Source organism: Hemicordylus capensis, chromosome 5 (genome assembly GCF_027244095.1).
Source record: "Hemicordylus capensis ecotype Gifberg chromosome 5, rHemCap1.1.pri, whole genome shotgun sequence".
Taxonomy (NCBI): Eukaryota; Metazoa; Chordata; class Lepidosauria; order Squamata; family Cordylidae; genus Hemicordylus; species Hemicordylus capensis.
The window spans coordinates 126,856,910-126,875,484 of NC_069661.1; the positions used below are offsets into that span (position 1 = coordinate 126,856,910).

Below are 18,575 nucleotides of genomic sequence, written 5' to 3' on the forward strand. Positions count from 1 at the left end.
CATTGTTCCCTATAGCCAGAATAAGCTGCACTCCCAGAGTGCACTGCACACAGGTTTTGCATTGCAATTTGCATTGCATTTTGCAACCCCGCCTTGAAAAATACTGCAGAAGCACAGCGTAAAATGGAATCTGTCCCTCCCAACACAGAACACACATTTCAAACACAGTCCAAAAATGGCCAAAAATGAATCCATGACCTAGAATCCACTGTCAGTCACGGTCCCTGTGCTGCAGTAACTTCGTTGACATAAGTTGCTCTCTCTCTCATACAATTATGAATAGTTGCTTCCAAGCATTGCAACAGCTACCACAGCAGCACTCTTAGCAGCAAGCAAAGCCATAAGCTCAATGAGAGCAACTGCAGCCACATTTTGACCAAGTATACTTTGCAATGCAAATTGCAGGGCAGACCAGAGCAGTGACTGAAGCACAAGTTAATCTCAAGGCCAGACATGGAACTCATCACAGTAATTACCAAGAAATATCAGACAGAGAGAGAGAGAGAGCTGCCCCTTTGCATTTCTTGCTACAACACTATTCCACAAACAAAACAAACTGGTGAGTTCCGGTGTCATGGCAAACCAATGAGGAGCTTACAGCTGCTTCGCTGCTAATCATGAAGAAAATAAAGATAACCTGAGTTAGTCAGGGGACCAAGAAATAGCGGGGGTAGCAGATTAAGCTTTGGAGCAGGGGCATATCTAGGGTGGGGCAGGCAGGGCACGTGCCCCAGGCACCACTTGAAGGGGGGCGCAATTTCTTAAAATTAATTTTAAAAAAAAAAAATAGCCACCAAAAACAAAATGGCCACTGGGCATGCTTAAATGGCCTCTGTGAGGCCCTAGGGCATGCCACACCTCGCAGAGGCCATTTGAGCATGCAAAGTGGCCATTTTGTTTTCAGCGGCCATTTATTTTTTTAAAATTTATTTTAAACAATGACCACTGCACATGCTCAAATGGTGCCTGTGAGGCTCTAGAGGCCAGTGGGAGGAGGGGGAAACTTTGCAGACCCCCCACAGCCTTTAGGAAGTCCCCTGAAGGGGCTACAGGTTATATATATATATATATATATATGTGTGTGTGTGTGTGTGTGTGTGTGTGTGTGTGTGTGTGTGTGTGTCACTGTACACATATTCATGTTGGCACTATGTACAGAGAATCAGGGCTTGTGAATACTGAGCTGAAGTTTATGAGCTAAGATTGTATCCATGTGCTCTTACTTTGCTTCTTGTGATAAGTGAGTTAAATGTGATGTCTTAATAATATGGTTATTAATGGTGAGTTTGTCTTTGAATCAATGTGAAATCCTTAGTATTAAGGCCCACTGGGAGTTTCTTGCTCTTTCTCTCGTTTTAACTGTCTTTCCGAAATACTAGAATATATTCCAAGCAGTGACACAGTTTACTCTGCATATCGTTTAATTATTTTCAGAGTATCTGGGAAAAATCAAATTCTCCATTTATTTTTAAAACATATGTAATCGTGATGCTACAATGCATAGCAGAGAATTAGACAGGCACTTCTATTTAGTTTTTCCAAGTACACCTCAGCATAATATTTGGGTATTTCATGAGCCCCAGAATACTGAAATTTGTAGTTTTCCAGCATTTTCTTGGTCTGGCTACATCCACTGCTAAATAGTTTTTGAAATATTAAAAGATTAACTAGCTTGACTTGTATTTTTCAGCTGACATTAAGGTAAAGTTATCTGAAAGATGGGTGTCAGATGTTTGGACAGGGGGCGCAATTTCAGTGCTTGCCCTAGGCACTATTTTCCCTAGATACGCCTCTGCTTTGGAGAGAGTTATACTCCTTTCTCCACAGCAGTCTGCATCCTCTGGACCTTGTAATAAGCTATAACGCTCTCGTGATTAGACAGCAAATTTAATCAGCTGAATTCGGTTTGGCCGAATACCAAACCTTTCCTTTCTGTTTTTTGCTTTTGTGTTTATTTTGAACTCTTTACTGAGATCCTTTAAATTACAAGATTCTCAAGGACAGGTCCTCCCCCACCCCTTCTTCTTCTACTTCGACTTTATAAGACAGCAGTGATTGTAAGTGGAGTACTTTCATTTTCTCCTTTTCATTAACAGATAAACAGATAAACAGGACAGACAGATAAAAATTGAGAAAGATTGTGGAATTAAGAGAGGGGGGAAAGAAAAACTGAGAAAACTTTGAGAAGTAATAGAAATCATCTGAGAAGTCTTCTTTGGAAAGAAGGGGATGGATTGGGGGGGGGGTCCCTCTCCCTGGATGGCCGGTGTGGAAAATTACTCAAAAAACTAGGAACATGCCAAGATGGAGAGAGGGAGACTATACGTTTCAACTGTGTGGAGTGTTTTGTTTTTTTTTCTTCCTCTATTTTATTAGTGGTCCTTGAACGAATTGGGAGAAAATTAACAGCTAATAGTTAAAAACTCAAGGGGAAAAGGCTAGAATTGGAGAGAGAGAAGAAAGAAGGAGGGGCTAGTTTTTTGTTGGTATTTTTTACCCTTTTTGGCTGAAAACCAATTTGGAGTGGAATTTTACAGAAAAAGCTTGGATATATGCCAAACTAAGAAATGCGTTAGAGAGCTTCCTGTCTTGGAAAAGGATCAGGTGGAGCTGAGAATTGGTTGACTGCTTCTAACCACAGGGGGAGCTTCAGGATTATATCTGGAATATTCATACTAGGATTACAATTAAACATGAAATGGGATGAATAAATTAATGGGGATATATGTTAAGGATTATAAACTATCAAGGCCCTTGCGTGGATTATAAAGTTTTAACTAAGTGAATGACGAATTGTTGGGCCAACTAACTATATAATGGAATAACTGAAGAAGAAGAGGTAGAAGAAGACTTTAAGAAGATTTGAAAAGACCTTGTGGATTGTCAGAGAACTCTCCAGTTTTACTGAATGGAAGTGTAATTTGCTCTTTCTCTCAAAAGTTGGTTTTGATTGATTTATTTGTCTGTTTATATGGTTAATTATATCAATTGAGGTCAGTGAAAAGGAAATATTGCCTCTTCCTCCAAGCATTAATTAGAGGGGAAAATACAAAATAGCTCTTATTCAGCTGAATAGAATTATTTGTTGGGTTCTTGTTATCATTTGGTCTTTTATATTGCTTGGGATTTTATTATTGGCTGTATTATTATCATCATCATCATCATCAATAATAATAATTTATTCAATTTCTATACCACCCTTCCAAAAATTAGTTAATACCATGAGAGGAAAAATATAAACGTGTATTTGGTGTGAGAATGAATAAGGGAAGCAAGTAAAAGATACAGTATAGAAGATGAAAATATAGAACAATTCTTACTCAACTGCATAAAATTATTTGGGGGGGCTTGTAATTTAGTTATCCAGGATTTTGCTATTAGCTGCATTAATTAATATTGTTGGATGAAAAAAATATAAGTGTGACTTTTTTGGGAGGATGAGTAAGAAATCACAGATTCGAAAAGGGAAGGCAGACGCGGGTGATAGTGGAGATGAAGTGGAGGACTTCAGCAAACCACTAATGATGGAATTTTAAAAGTTGAATAAAAATATTCAGCAAATGGAAAAAAATCTGACAGAGAAGATGGATTCACTTAAAACAGATATGAACAGCCAATTTTCAGAAGTGACTAAAAGAATGGATAATTATGATCAAGAAATTAACAATCTATCAAAACAACAGGGAATGTTACTATCGGATCAAGATATACAATCTGATGAGATTGAAAAATTGAAGGGGGAAGTGGAATATTTTATTTTTAAAAGTAGGAGAACCAATTTAAAATTCCGTGGAGTGGGGGGAAATATTGGTTGAGACAACTTGAGAGGAAATGGTGAAATAATTGGCTGAATTTCTTGGAGGGGTTGAAGGAGAGATTCCTGGAATTGCAGAGATTTACAGAATTAATTTGGCATTTGCCCAGGTCAAGAAAATACCTCAAGATATATTCATTAGGTTTACTGATATGCAAATCAAAAAAGAGATTTTACAGGCTCAAAGACAGAGTCTGCTAATGACTGACAATAATGAAATACAGATCCTACTGGATGTTTCATCAGAGATTTTAGCCAAGCATCATGAAATGAAATTTTTAATGATCATCTTGCAAGAGAAGAAGATTAAATACAGATGGGTGGTACCGTTCTGTTTGGCAGTTTTTTTAGATGGGGGAAGGCCTTTGCTTATATAGTTGAAGATGATGCAATGGAGGAGTCTGTAAAGGTGGCAGAAGAAACAGCAGAGAGAGAGAAAGATGAAGAGCCCAAGATGGATGAAGCTGCGGCCTATTAATAATTAAATGGGAAGATGGAACAACTGAAAGAATTTTCAACAAACATAAATGGGTTAAACAAGTCCGTTCAAAAGGAAAAAGACTTTTTTTAATTAAAAAAGAAGAAGGTGTGGATATTATATATCTTCAAGAGACTCATTAAAAATGACAATATAAATTTGTTGGAATGTCTCGACTTAGACAAATGTCCAACTTGGACAGGGGGGAAGAAAAATGGAGTTGTGATATATATTAAAAATTGGATGTGGTCTTTAGAAAAACAGATCCAGGATATGGAAGGTAGATTTCAAACTTCAAACTTCGACCAATAAAATGACAATTCCATCGATCTATGCCCCAAATGGCAATAAGACAAAGTTTTTTGGGGGGAAATTTCAATCCTTATTGGAAGTTGCAGAGGGAGATATTCTGATTTTTTGGAGATATGAACACGGTCATGTGTACAACTCAAGATAAATCGGGGAAATATAAGAACACTGGGAAAGTGCCTAAAAATGTAGAAGAGTATATATCACTATTATCATTGGTTGATGCATGGAGATATAAATATCAATGTAAAAAAGGTTATACTTTTTTTCCTGCTCCCCATAAGACGTACTCGAGAATCGATATGTGCTGGATTTCTAAGTCAGCTTTACCTGCACTTACAGATGTAGAAGTGGCACCACTGACATATGCAGATCATAATCCGATAATTGTGAAGTTGAAAAAAGGGAATTCTTTACCAAGAAGATGGAGATTAAATAACAGTTTAATACTACAAGAAGAAATTAAACAGAAGTACCAACCTGAATTAGAAAACTTTTTTCAAATTAATATGACAGAGACATAAGTTTTGGGAGGTATAAAAATATGTTAAATAAATAAATAATAAATAACAAGATTTTTCATTATTTTCAGTTTGGGAGCGAGTAAAGCCTATATGAGAGGACTCGTGATCTCATTGGCTTCAATCAGAAATAAAGCTTTGCAGATGCAGAAAGAAACATAATAAACAAATTACAGTAACTGGAATTGAGACATAAACAAAACCCTAAAGAAGAGGTTTTACAAAATATGAGAGAATTGCGGAAACAAGTAGATTTAATGGATGCCAAAGAGACTTTCAAAAAAATGAACTTCACTAAACAGAAATATTCTGAGAAAGGTAATAAAGCAGACAAGTTACTGGCATATCAACTGAGAAACGAGCAAGAGAAGAATACTATTACTTCAATATGGAATGGCAAGGAACTTGTTTCGACAACCGATGAGATGACAGAACAATTTGGGGAGTACTACTCTCGATTAAATAAAACTAAATCGCCAAATAAGGACAAGATTAAGCAATATTTGGATAATTCACAAATTAAAGAGTTTACAGAGCAACAAAGAGAGAGATTATATAAACCGATCATAGAGGAGTAAACTAGAGAGGCAATACAAAGACTAAATTTGAATAAGTCGCCAGGCCTGGGAGGGTTTTCAGCCTTGTATTACAAGTCCAGATGCAGAATTTTAAGAGAACAAAAGAGATGCAACAGTGGGAATTTCAATGGAAGGTGAACATAAAATCTACAGTGAATAGCACCTTGAGAGGAAACTGGTATTAAATGTACCTACGCTGGTATATTACCCCAGTAGAGATTTCAAAGATGAACAATAAATACTCTGGAGATGGTTGGAAAAAAGTACCTCCAAAAAGGTACTTTTTATCATATGTGGTGGACATGTAAAAAAGCTCAAAATTTTTGGAAAACAATACATTTGAAGATGAAGCAAATCTTGCATATAGATTTTCCTTTCCCTCCGGAGATTTTTATGTTAAATATCACTAAAACATATATTTCTGCAAGATACACTGAACTTCCTTTATATATGATAACGGCAGCAAGAATCCTCTATGCTTCTTGCTGGAAAACAAATCTGATTCCGTCTGTAGACTATTGGTATCTTAAACTCTGAGGTTATGCATCAATGGTCAAAATTACTGCATATATTAAGAACAAATCTGAAGATTGTTTTTTCCCCCTCAGACATGGGAACCATTTATTCAATATAATATATCACAGAGTTTGGTTCCTCACCCGAGATTTGGTTTCTTTTTGTGGAGAAATCTAATGCTGGACGCTTTGTGTAGATATCAGGTACACTAATTATTGACCTTACTGTTCATGTTTTTAAATATGCAGCCATTTCTCTTTCAGATTGGAGAAGGGGAGAGGGAGGTGATGGTGCAAAGAACTCAGGTGGAAGTATACAGATTGTAATGAGAATCATTGTAATTGTATGGTTTGATCACTTCTTGGGTTATCTATTTTTCTTATGTTTTTTCTGTTTATATTATGGATAAAATAATAAAAATATTATTTAAAACAACAACAACCCACAACTCAAGGAAGGCAGGCACCCAAGTTCTGATTTTGTCAATCTGAGATCCAGCAAAACCAGATAGTTACAGCAGCAACAGCACAGCATATTATACTTATTGCTGAGAAAACCACAAAATCAAACCTTCCTTGATTCCTTCCTCCTCTCCTCCTGATATATCCTCTTCAAGAGAGGCACACTATAAGGGCTCTCTCTACCTCCCAATCCCTATCCCTTTTAATACAATTTGAAACTCCCTCCTTTTGTGTTCCCCCTCCTCCCTCCCTCTCCCCAGCCAATGGGGGCACAGTTTCCCATGACACTTGATTTGTATGATAACAAGCCAACCCAGAAGCAAGGAGATTGCATGCCAATCAGACACCAGTGCCAGAAAACCAATCAGCAAGGGAAAAATAAACTCAAAACACTTGAAATGGCCCATTTCTACATCAAAACATTTTGCACATCCCTAGTGGAAAATGAGGGATTAGATTATAAACGCACACAGTTGAACACACTTTGGCACTAAAATTGTGGTGGGGAGGAAGGGAGGAACAATAGTATTGAGTCAGAAGACAGGTGGTTGGTTTCTGGCCACAGGCACAATAAACCCTTCCAAAAAATCTGAGTCCATAGCTTAAAACAACAACAAAAAAACAGCTACAAAAAAAGAGGATCACCAGGTTCAGAAAATCAAATATGACATGAGGATAGGGTTTTGTATTTTGTTTTGTTCTGTGCCCAGTTTGCCAGCTTGACAGTAGATCCAATGGCAACCTCAGTTTTCCAAATCTGGGATATACACTGCTGGCAAATCAAAGTTGGAGGCACATTGCTACTGAACTTAATTTACAAGTATCTTACAAGTGTATATGAAACCCAGAAAAATCTTTTGTGCTAAAGTACATTTATCTGCTAATTAGTAGAACTTGTTTACCTGTAAACACATGTCACGTTCATCTCTCAGATACTTGTTCCTTTCTCTGTAAATGGGAGATTACAAAAGGGAACATTAAATACCTACTGGGGAGAATTGAGATATTGGAATATCACTGGTAAATCATTGCCCCAGGTTTGTCCCTGTTTGGCATTTTGGGTGATTTACAGGATGCCTTTTTAAACTGTTCTTAGTGCACACACTTGCACACTATAATTTTTTAGTCCCCTCCACCCAGGCCTCAGGGAATAATATATCTGAGTGGGACAGATGTATCTTGAATCCACTACATGTGCAGTTGTGTAAAGAGAGAGGGGCAAAACCCCAGTCAGGCTTGGAATTCCCCAGTCAGGCTTGGGAAATTGTTATTTTCTAAGAAATTGGCTTGGTTGATTCTGAGCCAAATTTGGAACTTGTCACAACCAATGATGTCATCAGGAGCACAGCAGTATCCAGTTCTCCCCCAATTCTTCTGGATTGCCAGCCCATGCTGCTGACTTTCTCTTTTCCTTCAAATCTCTCCTCGATACTAACCCTGAATTCTTACCTTAAGAAATCCAGTTGCTTAAGCAGTCCTGATTTCTCTCTCTGTAAACTTTCTGTCACTGTGTAAACCTCACTGGGGAAGAAAGAGAACAATAACAGAAACTATAAATAATAAAATCCAACACATCCTATGGCTTAGAGAAATGCTACTGTACTCTACACTGTCTACTACGGCTCTTGTAACACTTGCCACTTATATAGCACTTTGTGTGTTCAAAGAGCTTCACGTACAGGTGTTTGCAATGCATGATGAAATGGCCATCTCCTAAATTCAAAATGCAACCAATTCCCTCCATTAAAAGGTATATTCAAATGTGAAATTGCAATAGATCTTCAAGACATATATATGTCTTGTCTTTACAACTACTTCCAAGACTATTACAGAAAGTTTGTTAAAAACAGTAACACCCAATAGAAAAAGTCGAGTTTAAAATAACATAAAATAAAAACTTCAGAGAGAGAGGGAGGGAGAGGGACAGATGTGTGAGCTGGAAAAGAAATAAAATAAGAGAACATCCCAAAAACTATTCATGCAAGTTCATAGCCATTTTGATCAAAATGACTAGAAGCAGCTGAGGAGAGATGGATCTGGCAGGACAGAGAGTTCCAGAGCCTGGACCCTGCTATCAAAAAGGCCCTCATATGCATGTTCACCAATTGTCCATCATGCAAGAGGACCTGACCATATGGAGTGAGCAGGCTCATATGGGATGAGGCGGTCCTTCAGGGTCAAGTGATTTAAGACTTTTAAAAGGTAAAAACCAGCACTTTGAATTGAGCTCAGAAACTAATTAGCAATCAGTATTTCAAACCCAATGTTTTAATCTAATGTAGTGCTTGGAGCACAGGCAGGCATTTTCTTCTCAGCCCCCTTTCGCTGTAAGGATATTCACAGACATTCACAGTCAGAGCGACCGCTGGGCCCGTCTGTTTGGCCCAGCAGCTCTTGATAACTGCGAGGTGCTCCAGTGCACCTGTGCAGTTGAAATAGATCATCACAAGCCCATGAGGTCACAGGCTTGTGACAATCTATTTCAACTGTGCAGGTGCGCTGAAGCACCTTACAGTTATCAAGAGCTGCTGGGCCAAACAGACAGGCCCAGTAGCTACTCCAGCCACTGCCACCGGTAGGGGAGGTGAGGCCTGCTTGGCTCACCCCCTGGTCACCACCTCTCGGCCATGCACATGGCGACAGATTATGAAAAAAAAAAATGGAGGTACGGCATGGCGGGCGCAGGGTGGCTGCAGAAGGCCACCAATAGCAGGTTTTGGGAGGCCTTGCAGCAGGTGCCCCAATTACCTAAGTGCACCCCTGCTTCTACTAACTCCTGTTTCATCTTCTTCCTGGATGAGCCACATAGACAAATCCAAAGATGGGGTATTTATGACTCAGCCCTCTATAAAACTCTTAGGCTAGAAACAGACAATATAGATTTGATGGTAGGTACAAACAGGGCTATTTCTACCTGTAGTATGTAGTTATTTATTTTGACCTACTATCCTCTCTCTTATTAAAGGTGAAAACAGATTTTGCATGTTTTTCAATTTCTACAAAAGGTTTCTGTCTGTAAACAGAAACCATAATGAGATGGGTCAGATGTACACAAAATAGGAAACAATGCCTCTGAAAATACTTTGAAAAAATGATTGTCTATTTGTCAGCCAGTCTATAGCATCTAGAAAGTTCAACTTTCCCAATAAAAAGTTTAGTTTTGAGCCAAAAATTGGGTTTTGTAGGAAAACAGTAGTTTCACAAAATATTGAAGGCTCTGAAGGGCAGGGGGGGGGCACACAAAACCCTCTGGTAATTTCCTGGTTCTAGTATAGAGGTCACTCACATTTCCTTTTCTTCTTGTAGATTTTTGGCCTCATCCTGAAGCAGTTGCAACTGCTGCTGGGCAATTATTAGCTCCTGGGATGTTCTCTCCAATTCGTTCTGCAGCTCTTGATTTGTGTGCTTCAGTTTGCTATTTTCTACTTTGGTCTCATTCTTGTCATTGTGCAGCTCTTTATACTGTCCCTCCAACTGCATGGGGAAGGATACAAACATTTTAAAAGTCACTGAACTGATTTGCTAAATTTAAACCCAGCTCCAAAATACAGTGATAGTTGGTATACTTCCATTGTGGTCCCTTTTTGGTGCTTGGCGGGGAGGATTTCAAACTGAGACTCCTGAAGTATCTGCAACTGCTGTTGGACAATGGTTTACTCACATGAGTGGCACAGCCAATCAGAATAAGCAGCATTGTGGGTAAAATGAAACTGAGAATGGAAGAGCGAGGAAAGATAACGGTTCTGAAGGGGCAGCCATCCTGACCAGGAGACCAAAGAGTGTTTGTCCAGAATCTAAATAATACAGACATTCAGAGCAATGAATACTTTTTTGGTATTTTATTTGGTGGTGTCAAATGTGCTACTTTGGAAGCGAATATTAAAATTAGAGGTTATCTGCTGCAGCTCTAGTTATAGGAGTTATGCCTAATTAATTCAATATGAGGGGGGGCATCAAAGTGTCTTACTTATAAGGTTCTTGTATAATCTAGTCAGGGTGCTGAAATTAAATAAAGCTCCCATACTTCATTGGGAGGAATAATGTAATTGGCAGCACCTATTTCATTGTGGGACAGAAGTAGAAAAGAAATTAACTACAGAAAACATTAGAAAGAGATTATCTAATTTCATTTGCTCTGGAACCGATGAAAATCAAGTTAACAAGTGACAAAACTTTTTGAGTGAAGCCGATATAAAAGTCTGGTATTTGGAAAAGAGGCTGGCCTTAAAATCTTACATCTGCAGAAGAGGATAGCAGTGAGAATTAAACTTCAGAGAATAAACTGAAAAACAACAGTGGAGTACTCATCAGGAGAGCAAACAGTGTAATTTATGCAAGCAACGAATACCACTCAGGTCCTTAAATGGCAGGTGTTCCAAGTGGAGTTCATTATCTCACTAAATATACCTTTCTATGGCAATTAAAATTAAAGAATGAAAATGTTAGCATCCTAACAGCAAGAATAAAAGGGGAATTGGATTCTAAAGATATGGCAAAACTTCATCAGGATAGCATTCTTGAGAAGCTGCTGAGGTTTCAGAGCCTTAGAAGAGACTAGGGATGTGCAAAAAATTTCGGGCACAGAACGATCTGTGCCCGAAATGAACAATTTCGGGTGATTCGGGGCCGAACCGAATCACCCCCGATGTCCCCCGAATTTTTTTGGGCACGAGCCGAATCACCCGAATTTCGGGCACAAAAGATTCGGGTGATTCGGTTCGTGGTTGATTTTTGGCGATTTTTTTAAGTTTTAGTGACTTTGGGGCAGTTTGGGGGCATAGGATGGGATTTGGGCAAAAGGAGTGGGGTGGGGTGGTAGTACCTAATGGGTGCAGGCTACCACCCCAATTTCAGGGGGATTGGGCAAAGGGCTGATTTTTGGTAAATTTCTGAAAATTTCATGTCTTTGGGGCAGATTGGGGCATATTGGGGCAGAAAGTGGGGCCTGGGGCAGAATAGTGGGGTGGGGTGGTAGTGCCTAATGGGTGCAGGCTACCACCCCAATTTCAGGGGGTTTGGACAAAGGGCTGATTTTTTTAGAATTTTTGAAGTTTTGGTGACTTTGGGGCAGTTTGGGGGCAGAAAGTGGATCTGCCCCAAAAGAGTGGGGTGGGGTGGTAGAGCCTAATGGGTGGAGGCTGCCACACCAATTTCAGGGGGATTGGGCAGAGGGCTGATTTTTTTAGAATTTTTGAAGTTTGGGTGTCTTGGGGGCAGATTGGGGGCAGAAAGTGGATCTGCCCCAAAGGAGTGGGGTGGGCTGCTAGATAGTGTCTAATGGGTGGAGGCTACCACCCATCCCCAATTTAAGAGTGATTGGGCAGGGGGTGAATTTTGGTGAATTTATTTTTATGAGGTTTGTCTTCATAAGATGAAGTGTGCTAAATTGATTACTTCCTCATATTATTCATAGTAAAGGAAAGTGTGAAAAAGTGAAAGTGGGGTCATGAGAGTTGTTTAATTGAAAAAAATCTCATTTGCTATGATAGAATGAGAATTCACACCTCCTTTGGGGCAGATCCACTTTCTGCCCCCAATCTGCCCCAAAGACACCCAAACTTCAAAAATTCTCAAAAAATTAGCCCTCTGCCCAATCCCCCTGAAATTGGTGTGGTAGCCTCCACCCATTAGGCACTACCACCCCACCCCATTCTTTTGGGGCAGATCCACTTTCTGCCCCCAAACTGCCCCAAAGTCACCAAAACTTCAAAAATTCTCAAAAAATCAGCCCTTTGTCCAAACCCCCTGAAATTGGGGTGGTAGCCTGCACCCATTAGGCACTACCACCCCACCCCACTATTCTGCCCCAGGCCCCACTTTCTGCCCCAATATGCCCCAATCTGCCCCAAAGACATGAAATTTTCAGAAATTTACCAAAAATCAGCCCTTTGCCCAATCCTCCTGAAATTGGGGTGGTAGCCTGCACCCATTAGGCACTACCACCCCACCCCACTCCTTTTGCCCAAATCCCATCCTATGCCCCCGAACTGCCCCAAAGTCACTAAAACTTTAAAAATTCACAAAAAATCAGGACTTTGCCCAATCCCCCTGAAATTGGGGTGGTAGACTCTACCCATTGGGCACTACCACCCCACCCCAAAATTTTGCCCCTGGGCCCCTTTTTACCCCCACGAATCGATTCAGATTCGGATTCGGATTAAATCCGAATCCGAACCGAATCAAGGGTGATTCAGGTGACCCAGATTCGGGCACAAAACAGAACGGGGGTGATTCGGCTCGGGTCCGAGCCGAATCACCCAAAAATCCGAATTGCACACCCCTAGAAGAGACCACCACTAATTAGGGGTGTGGACGGGTTTTTCCATTTAATCATTCCATTCGTTTTTGTTATTACGAACTTCATTTAGTTATTCATTTCAGAAAGGCACATTTGTTTTGTTACTCATTCATTTGTTTTCCTCTTCCCATAAGCTCTAATGGAGTGAAGCTGCTGCACCATATGCTACAGAAACAGCTTGTCTTGGGGCTGCAGACAGCACCCTTCTATGTGATCTGGAGTTGCAGGCTTGCAACCTCCATCTTAGCTACTTTAGCTCACAGGATCATGAACTTGGGATCATGCCCACATCTGGCAAATATGCAGTTTGGTTGCTTGTCACAAGCAAACATGGGGCAGCACTGCCCAAGGTCAGGTTAGCAAATGACTGCAGGGAGACCCCCATTGCCTCTCTTGCAGAAAAGAGAGGAAGCTGGCAAGCAGACTTGGGTCAAAGAGACTTTCACAAGTGAGATAGCTAGCCCCATTCTCAACGGGATTAGCTTTGCTAATCGCTTTCTCAACCACTCAGATTAGCATGGCACACCCCCAGCCTCCTATCACCACATTAATAAGCTGGCCCAGACCCAAAGGCAGGATCCTTAATAGAAAAAGAAACCTCTCTCTCTCAGGAAGAGATGCCCTGGTCTCTGATAAGGCTTTTGAGTTCACCCATACAGTAGCAAAAACACACCTCACCACCAGCCATTCCAGCTTTTGTTCCTTGGAGATCACACCCACTTGATTGCTGCATGCAAACATGAACTTGTTTGTTACAGCAGGTTTCAGCTCCTGCAGACAGCGTGCTTGATTCAGGATATGTTTCTGAGAATAAAAACCCCTGGCCTAGCCACATGTCCTCAGGATCAGAATTGGGACCAGAATTGGAATCAGACTCCACATGGATCTTTGCCCTGCTGATTGTAGCACTCTGTTCTTCACTCTTTCTTCTTCTTGCTTTTCTGCTGCCTTTTCCCTGTGAAGAAGTCTATCTATGCACCCCAACCTTCAAGTGTATCCAACATGCCACCAGATTGGGATCGATAATATTAACTTCCTATGCCTTTAAATCTCCTTGCTCCCTTCTCTTTCCTCTTTAAGCCTACATCTTGGTCCTTTCTCAAGCAAAGCCTTAAGCTTTGGACCTTAAGCTTAAATGTGTCTATGTCAAAAATTAGTTAATACTGTTAGTTAAGATTTTATTGTCTCTTCACCTTGCCTCATCAATCTTCTTATTTACCTGTACTTTTTATTTTCCTATAATCCCTAAATAAATCTGATTGTACCACATTTCTGTCTCCTCATTTTCTAGACCAACAATTTGCACAAATTTATTCTGTAATGAACTGTTCCCTTTAGTTACACTGATTCCCCACATTAGCCCAAAAGCCCGGTTTGAGTGTTAGCCAGCACTCCAGTACAGTCCCATTAACAATTAGAGTCTATGTGGAATGTAAACATCCAGGAAAATGCCTGCTGAATGGGCAACAAAAGCCCCACACCCCCATAAGGGACCTCTATAGTATAAAGGTCCCCTGCAGGGCCATTTAACCATAATGAATGAGTAATGAAACAAATGTGGTTTTCTCAAATGAATTAAGTTCCTTCCAGGATATCTGCCATCAGGTACATCTTTTTGATTTGGGATTGAAGAGCTGCTGAGCAAAGGCCTCAAAAGTTCCTTTAAAAGGATGCTAAAATGACATAACACCAGACCATGCCCTAATACAAATGAAGTGACACCTCCCGTTCAATGTCAAGTTTTCAAGAAATCACTGCTGTCTCCACATCATGGTGCTCACGTACACTTTTCTGTTTTTGAGCAAGTTGTTCCAGTTCCTGCTCTTTTGATGTAAGTTTATTCTCCAGTTCCTGACTTCGGGATTGAAACCTCTCAGTGTCCTGCAAAATAAGAAGAGATAACCATGAAGAGCAAGAGGATATATGAATGAAGAGCAAAAGGATATATTAAGAAGCCTAGTCAGGTTATCAGAACAGAAGACAAGAATGAGAATGAAGCAATATTCTTTTTCAGATGAAGACAAAATGCCCCACAAAAGTGCACTAGTACATATGTGAATTCAACTAAGCAAGGTAACTTGTCAGAAGAGCCCTGCTAGATTAGGCTAAGGCCTATTCAGTTGAGCATCATATTTCCCACAGTGGCCAACCAGATGTCTCTGGGATCCCCACAAGCAGAAGATGAAGGCATATTCCTCACCCACTGTTGTTCCCAGGCAACTGGTATTTAAAGGTAAAGTGTGCCATTGAATTGGTGTCGACTCCTGGCGACCACAGAGCCCTGTGGTTTTCTTTAGTAGAATACAGGAGCGGTTTACCATTGCCTCCTCCCACACATTATGAGATGATGCCTTTCAGCATCTATATTGCTGCTGCCCAATATAGATGTTTTCCATAGTCTGGGAAACATACCAGCGGGGATTGAAACCGGCAACCTCTGGCTTGGTAGTCAAGCCATTTCCCCGCTGCACCATTAGGTGACATATTAACTCTGAACCTGAAGACAGCATAGATCCATCAAGAATAGTAGCCATGGATAAAGCCTTCCAAGCTAGTGGCCACTGCTACATCCTGCAGCAGGAAATTCCATAGATCAGTCATGTGTTGTGCAAAGAAGTGCTTCCTTTTGCCCATCCTAAATCTCCTGCCAGTTTATTTATTTTTTTCTCTGTGTAAACCGCCCTGAGCCATTTTTGGAAGGGCGGTATAGAAATCGAATGAGGAGAATGCAAATGGCACCTTGAAAGTAAAGTAGCTTCTGCTGCTTTTCCTCCCATGGCTTTATTTTTGACCTTAAGACAGCAAGTCTAGGTCACAGAAGAAGAGTGCTGAGATACTTAATTGCCGGGAGCTGCTTTGAGGTACTTGGGATCTCTTTGAAGATTCCGGTAACCCTCAGAGTGAACCCGGAGGAGGCATATGCTCCAAGCTACCATCGGCGATCTTGAGCTGTGGAAGTGTTTACAGAGGCTGCCACTGTAAGTTAAGAACTCTTTAAACTTAGATTGCTATTTAACTTCACTTGTAACTCATGTCATCAATTCCTCCTTTTTTTCATCAGTCGGGACTTAACTAGAACATAGAGTTTAAGGTTAGATAGATATAAGTTTAAGTTTAAGAGTTAAAGGTTCAAACCCTTTTCTTTTTCTTTTCATTTTGGACTCACCCCATTTTAATTTTTACTTTCTTTTAAAAAAGGAAACAAACGTCCTGTCTATGAAAGTTTTGTTTTTGAACATTCCCTGAATGAACTAAACATAGATTGTCAAATTGAACTAAACAAAGACTTTAGACTACCAGAGTCTGTTGCAAGTTACTCTTGAGAGGCTATTTACGTGATTTACGGTTTTACTGACTGGCTAAATTGCATACTTGGTTGCAACTCTGGGAAAGAGAACGTTCAACTAATTAACTTGCAATAAATCAAGTCTTGGTGGGCATAATTTATTTTTTCCTTTATTTTTTCCTTTTCCCTCATGTTTGCTGCACATTGTGGAGTGATTATACCCAGATTTTTTTAAACTTGGAGATTTGATGAGTGGATTACAAACAGGCAAATCTATGGATTATAAAAGTGGAATGCACCTAGAAAAGCTTGACAGAGCTTGACATTGACTTGTTGAGTTGAAGGTTGCGGTGGATTATAAATTACTAAATGAAGTTTTTGGCTTTGAACGTTTGAGCTTGTTAACCACTGGAGCTATTTTAATAAACAGTTTTGCTAGAAGGTGTAGGAATCTTCTTCTTTACTTAGCCTGACTGAATGGTGTAGTGTCAATTTTTCACATCCGGAACTTTTTTGCTTGGTTTTTGGTTTTTTAATGCGGTTTTTGTATATACATGGCTGGAGTATTTTTGTAATGAGTGGCTGGAAATTTCTGAGAACTCTGAGAATTCTTATCCAACTGCATCAAAGCTTCTGCGAAACCTGGTGTTTTAAATTTGGGAAATTAGGAAAAAATATTAAATTAGGGAATTTAATGTAGAATTCCTGTATAAATATTTCTTCTTTTTATACTTTCCTAGTATTAGCATTTGATTAACTTGGCTGTTACTGATATTGGAATAGTGGCAATTTAATATAATTTAGGGGTCTTTTTTTTTTTAATATTGTTTCTGTAAATTTCCAGTGAAATTAGCTTTTACCATTGAGTTTTTTTGGGTATTTTCTCTTTTACTGATAAAAGATTTGAGCAGAAGTGTACCTATTTCATATACCAGGAAAATAGGTAAGAAAAAGACAGGGAAAGGAGATGACTGAAGGTGTCGAAGGTCAAAATCAACAAGAAGGCTTACAAGTTCATCAGGATATGATTTCCCTTTCCCAATTACAATAAATCTTTGCCACAGAATTACATAGTGCAACTGAGAAGATTGAGACGACTACTCAGTGAATTGAGGAGAAACTATACTCCTTTCAGTCAGAAGTAAAATCCAGATTTGATGTGGTAGAAAAGAAAATAGTCAATCACAATCAGCATTTAGATATGATGGCAGAGACCCAGCAGGAATTGATAATCGAGAAGACCGTGTGAGAATTTGAATGTAAAAGACTTGATAATCAAGTTCAGATTTTAGAATTTCAGTTTTGTTCCTGTAATTTGAAACTCCTTGTTGTGGGTGAAGAAGTGGGAAAGAAGAATTTGGAAAAGGAGATTGAAGCTCTCCTTTTGCAATTTTTGGATCTTGGTCCAGAAGACTCCCTTGATATCCAAGAGATCTATAGGGTGAATTCTAGATACGCTCAAGAAAAGAATTTTCCAAGAGAGATAATGATAAAATTTGCAAATAAAAGGATCAAAGAAGCAATCTTTCACATGCAAAGAGACTACCTGCTGAAACTTGAAGGCAAACAGATTGAAATTCTGCCAATATTTTAAAACAATATCGAGAATTAAAAATTTTGACTGTCGTTCTACAGGAACGAGGGATTAAATATAGGTGGGAAGTACTTTTTTGACTGGAAGGTTTTATGGATCAAGGGAAGGCATAGATATACACGACTCAAGATGCAAAGTGTCTACTGGTTTTTCTGAATGTGAAAAATACTTTGACTGTGCCAGTTAAAATCCCAGAGGGGGACCAATCTGAACACTTGAAATGGGATCAAGCATCGGCTTTTTAGAAAGAAAGACAAATAATTGATCAGGTCAAGATAATATTAATTACTTAGAATGATGGGTGAATTAAAAATATTTAATTTAAATGTTAATGGCTTGAATAGCCAGTTTAAAAAGAAAAAAATCTTTTTGAAACTGAAAAAAAGAGAAGGCAGACATCATTTGCCTTCAAGAAACTCACATTAAGACAAGTAATGCCAATTTACTGGACTGTAAATTTATTGGCCAAAAGTATGTAGCCACTGGGAATAAGGGGGGGAAATGGTGTGGCAATTTATACCAAGAATTTGTCATGGATCTTGAAGGAACAGACTCAAGATAAAGCTGGCAGATGTATTATACTGAAGTTCCAAACTCAACAAAAACAAAATATTATGATTGCTTCATTCATGATTTATGCCCCAAATGACAATAAAACTGGATTTTATGAGCAATTTTTTAAGTCACTGCTTGAGATAGCTGAAGGAGAACTTTTAGTGA

General features: G+C 39.4%; 1 protein-coding gene across 5 annotated transcripts in view; it reads right to left on the minus strand.

The window, feature by feature from the left end:
* CRACR2A (calcium release activated channel regulator 2A) overlaps window positions 1–18,575 on the minus strand; it is a 127,885-nt gene that overhangs the window by 47,652 nt on the left and 61,658 nt on the right. For all 5 annotated transcript variants that reach the window (XM_053251564.1, XM_053251562.1, XM_053251560.1 and 2 more), the window contains 4 exons: window positions 14,761–14,856; window positions 9,964–10,151; window positions 8,127–8,198; window positions 7,580–7,625 (listed from right to left, as the gene is read on the minus strand). In XM_053251564.1, coding sequence (XP_053107539.1) covers window positions 7,580–7,625; window positions 8,127–8,198; window positions 9,964–10,151; window positions 14,761–14,856 — 402 coding nt within the window. The remainder of the gene's footprint in view (window positions 1–7,579; window positions 7,626–8,126; window positions 8,199–9,963; window positions 10,152–14,760; window positions 14,857–18,575) is intronic.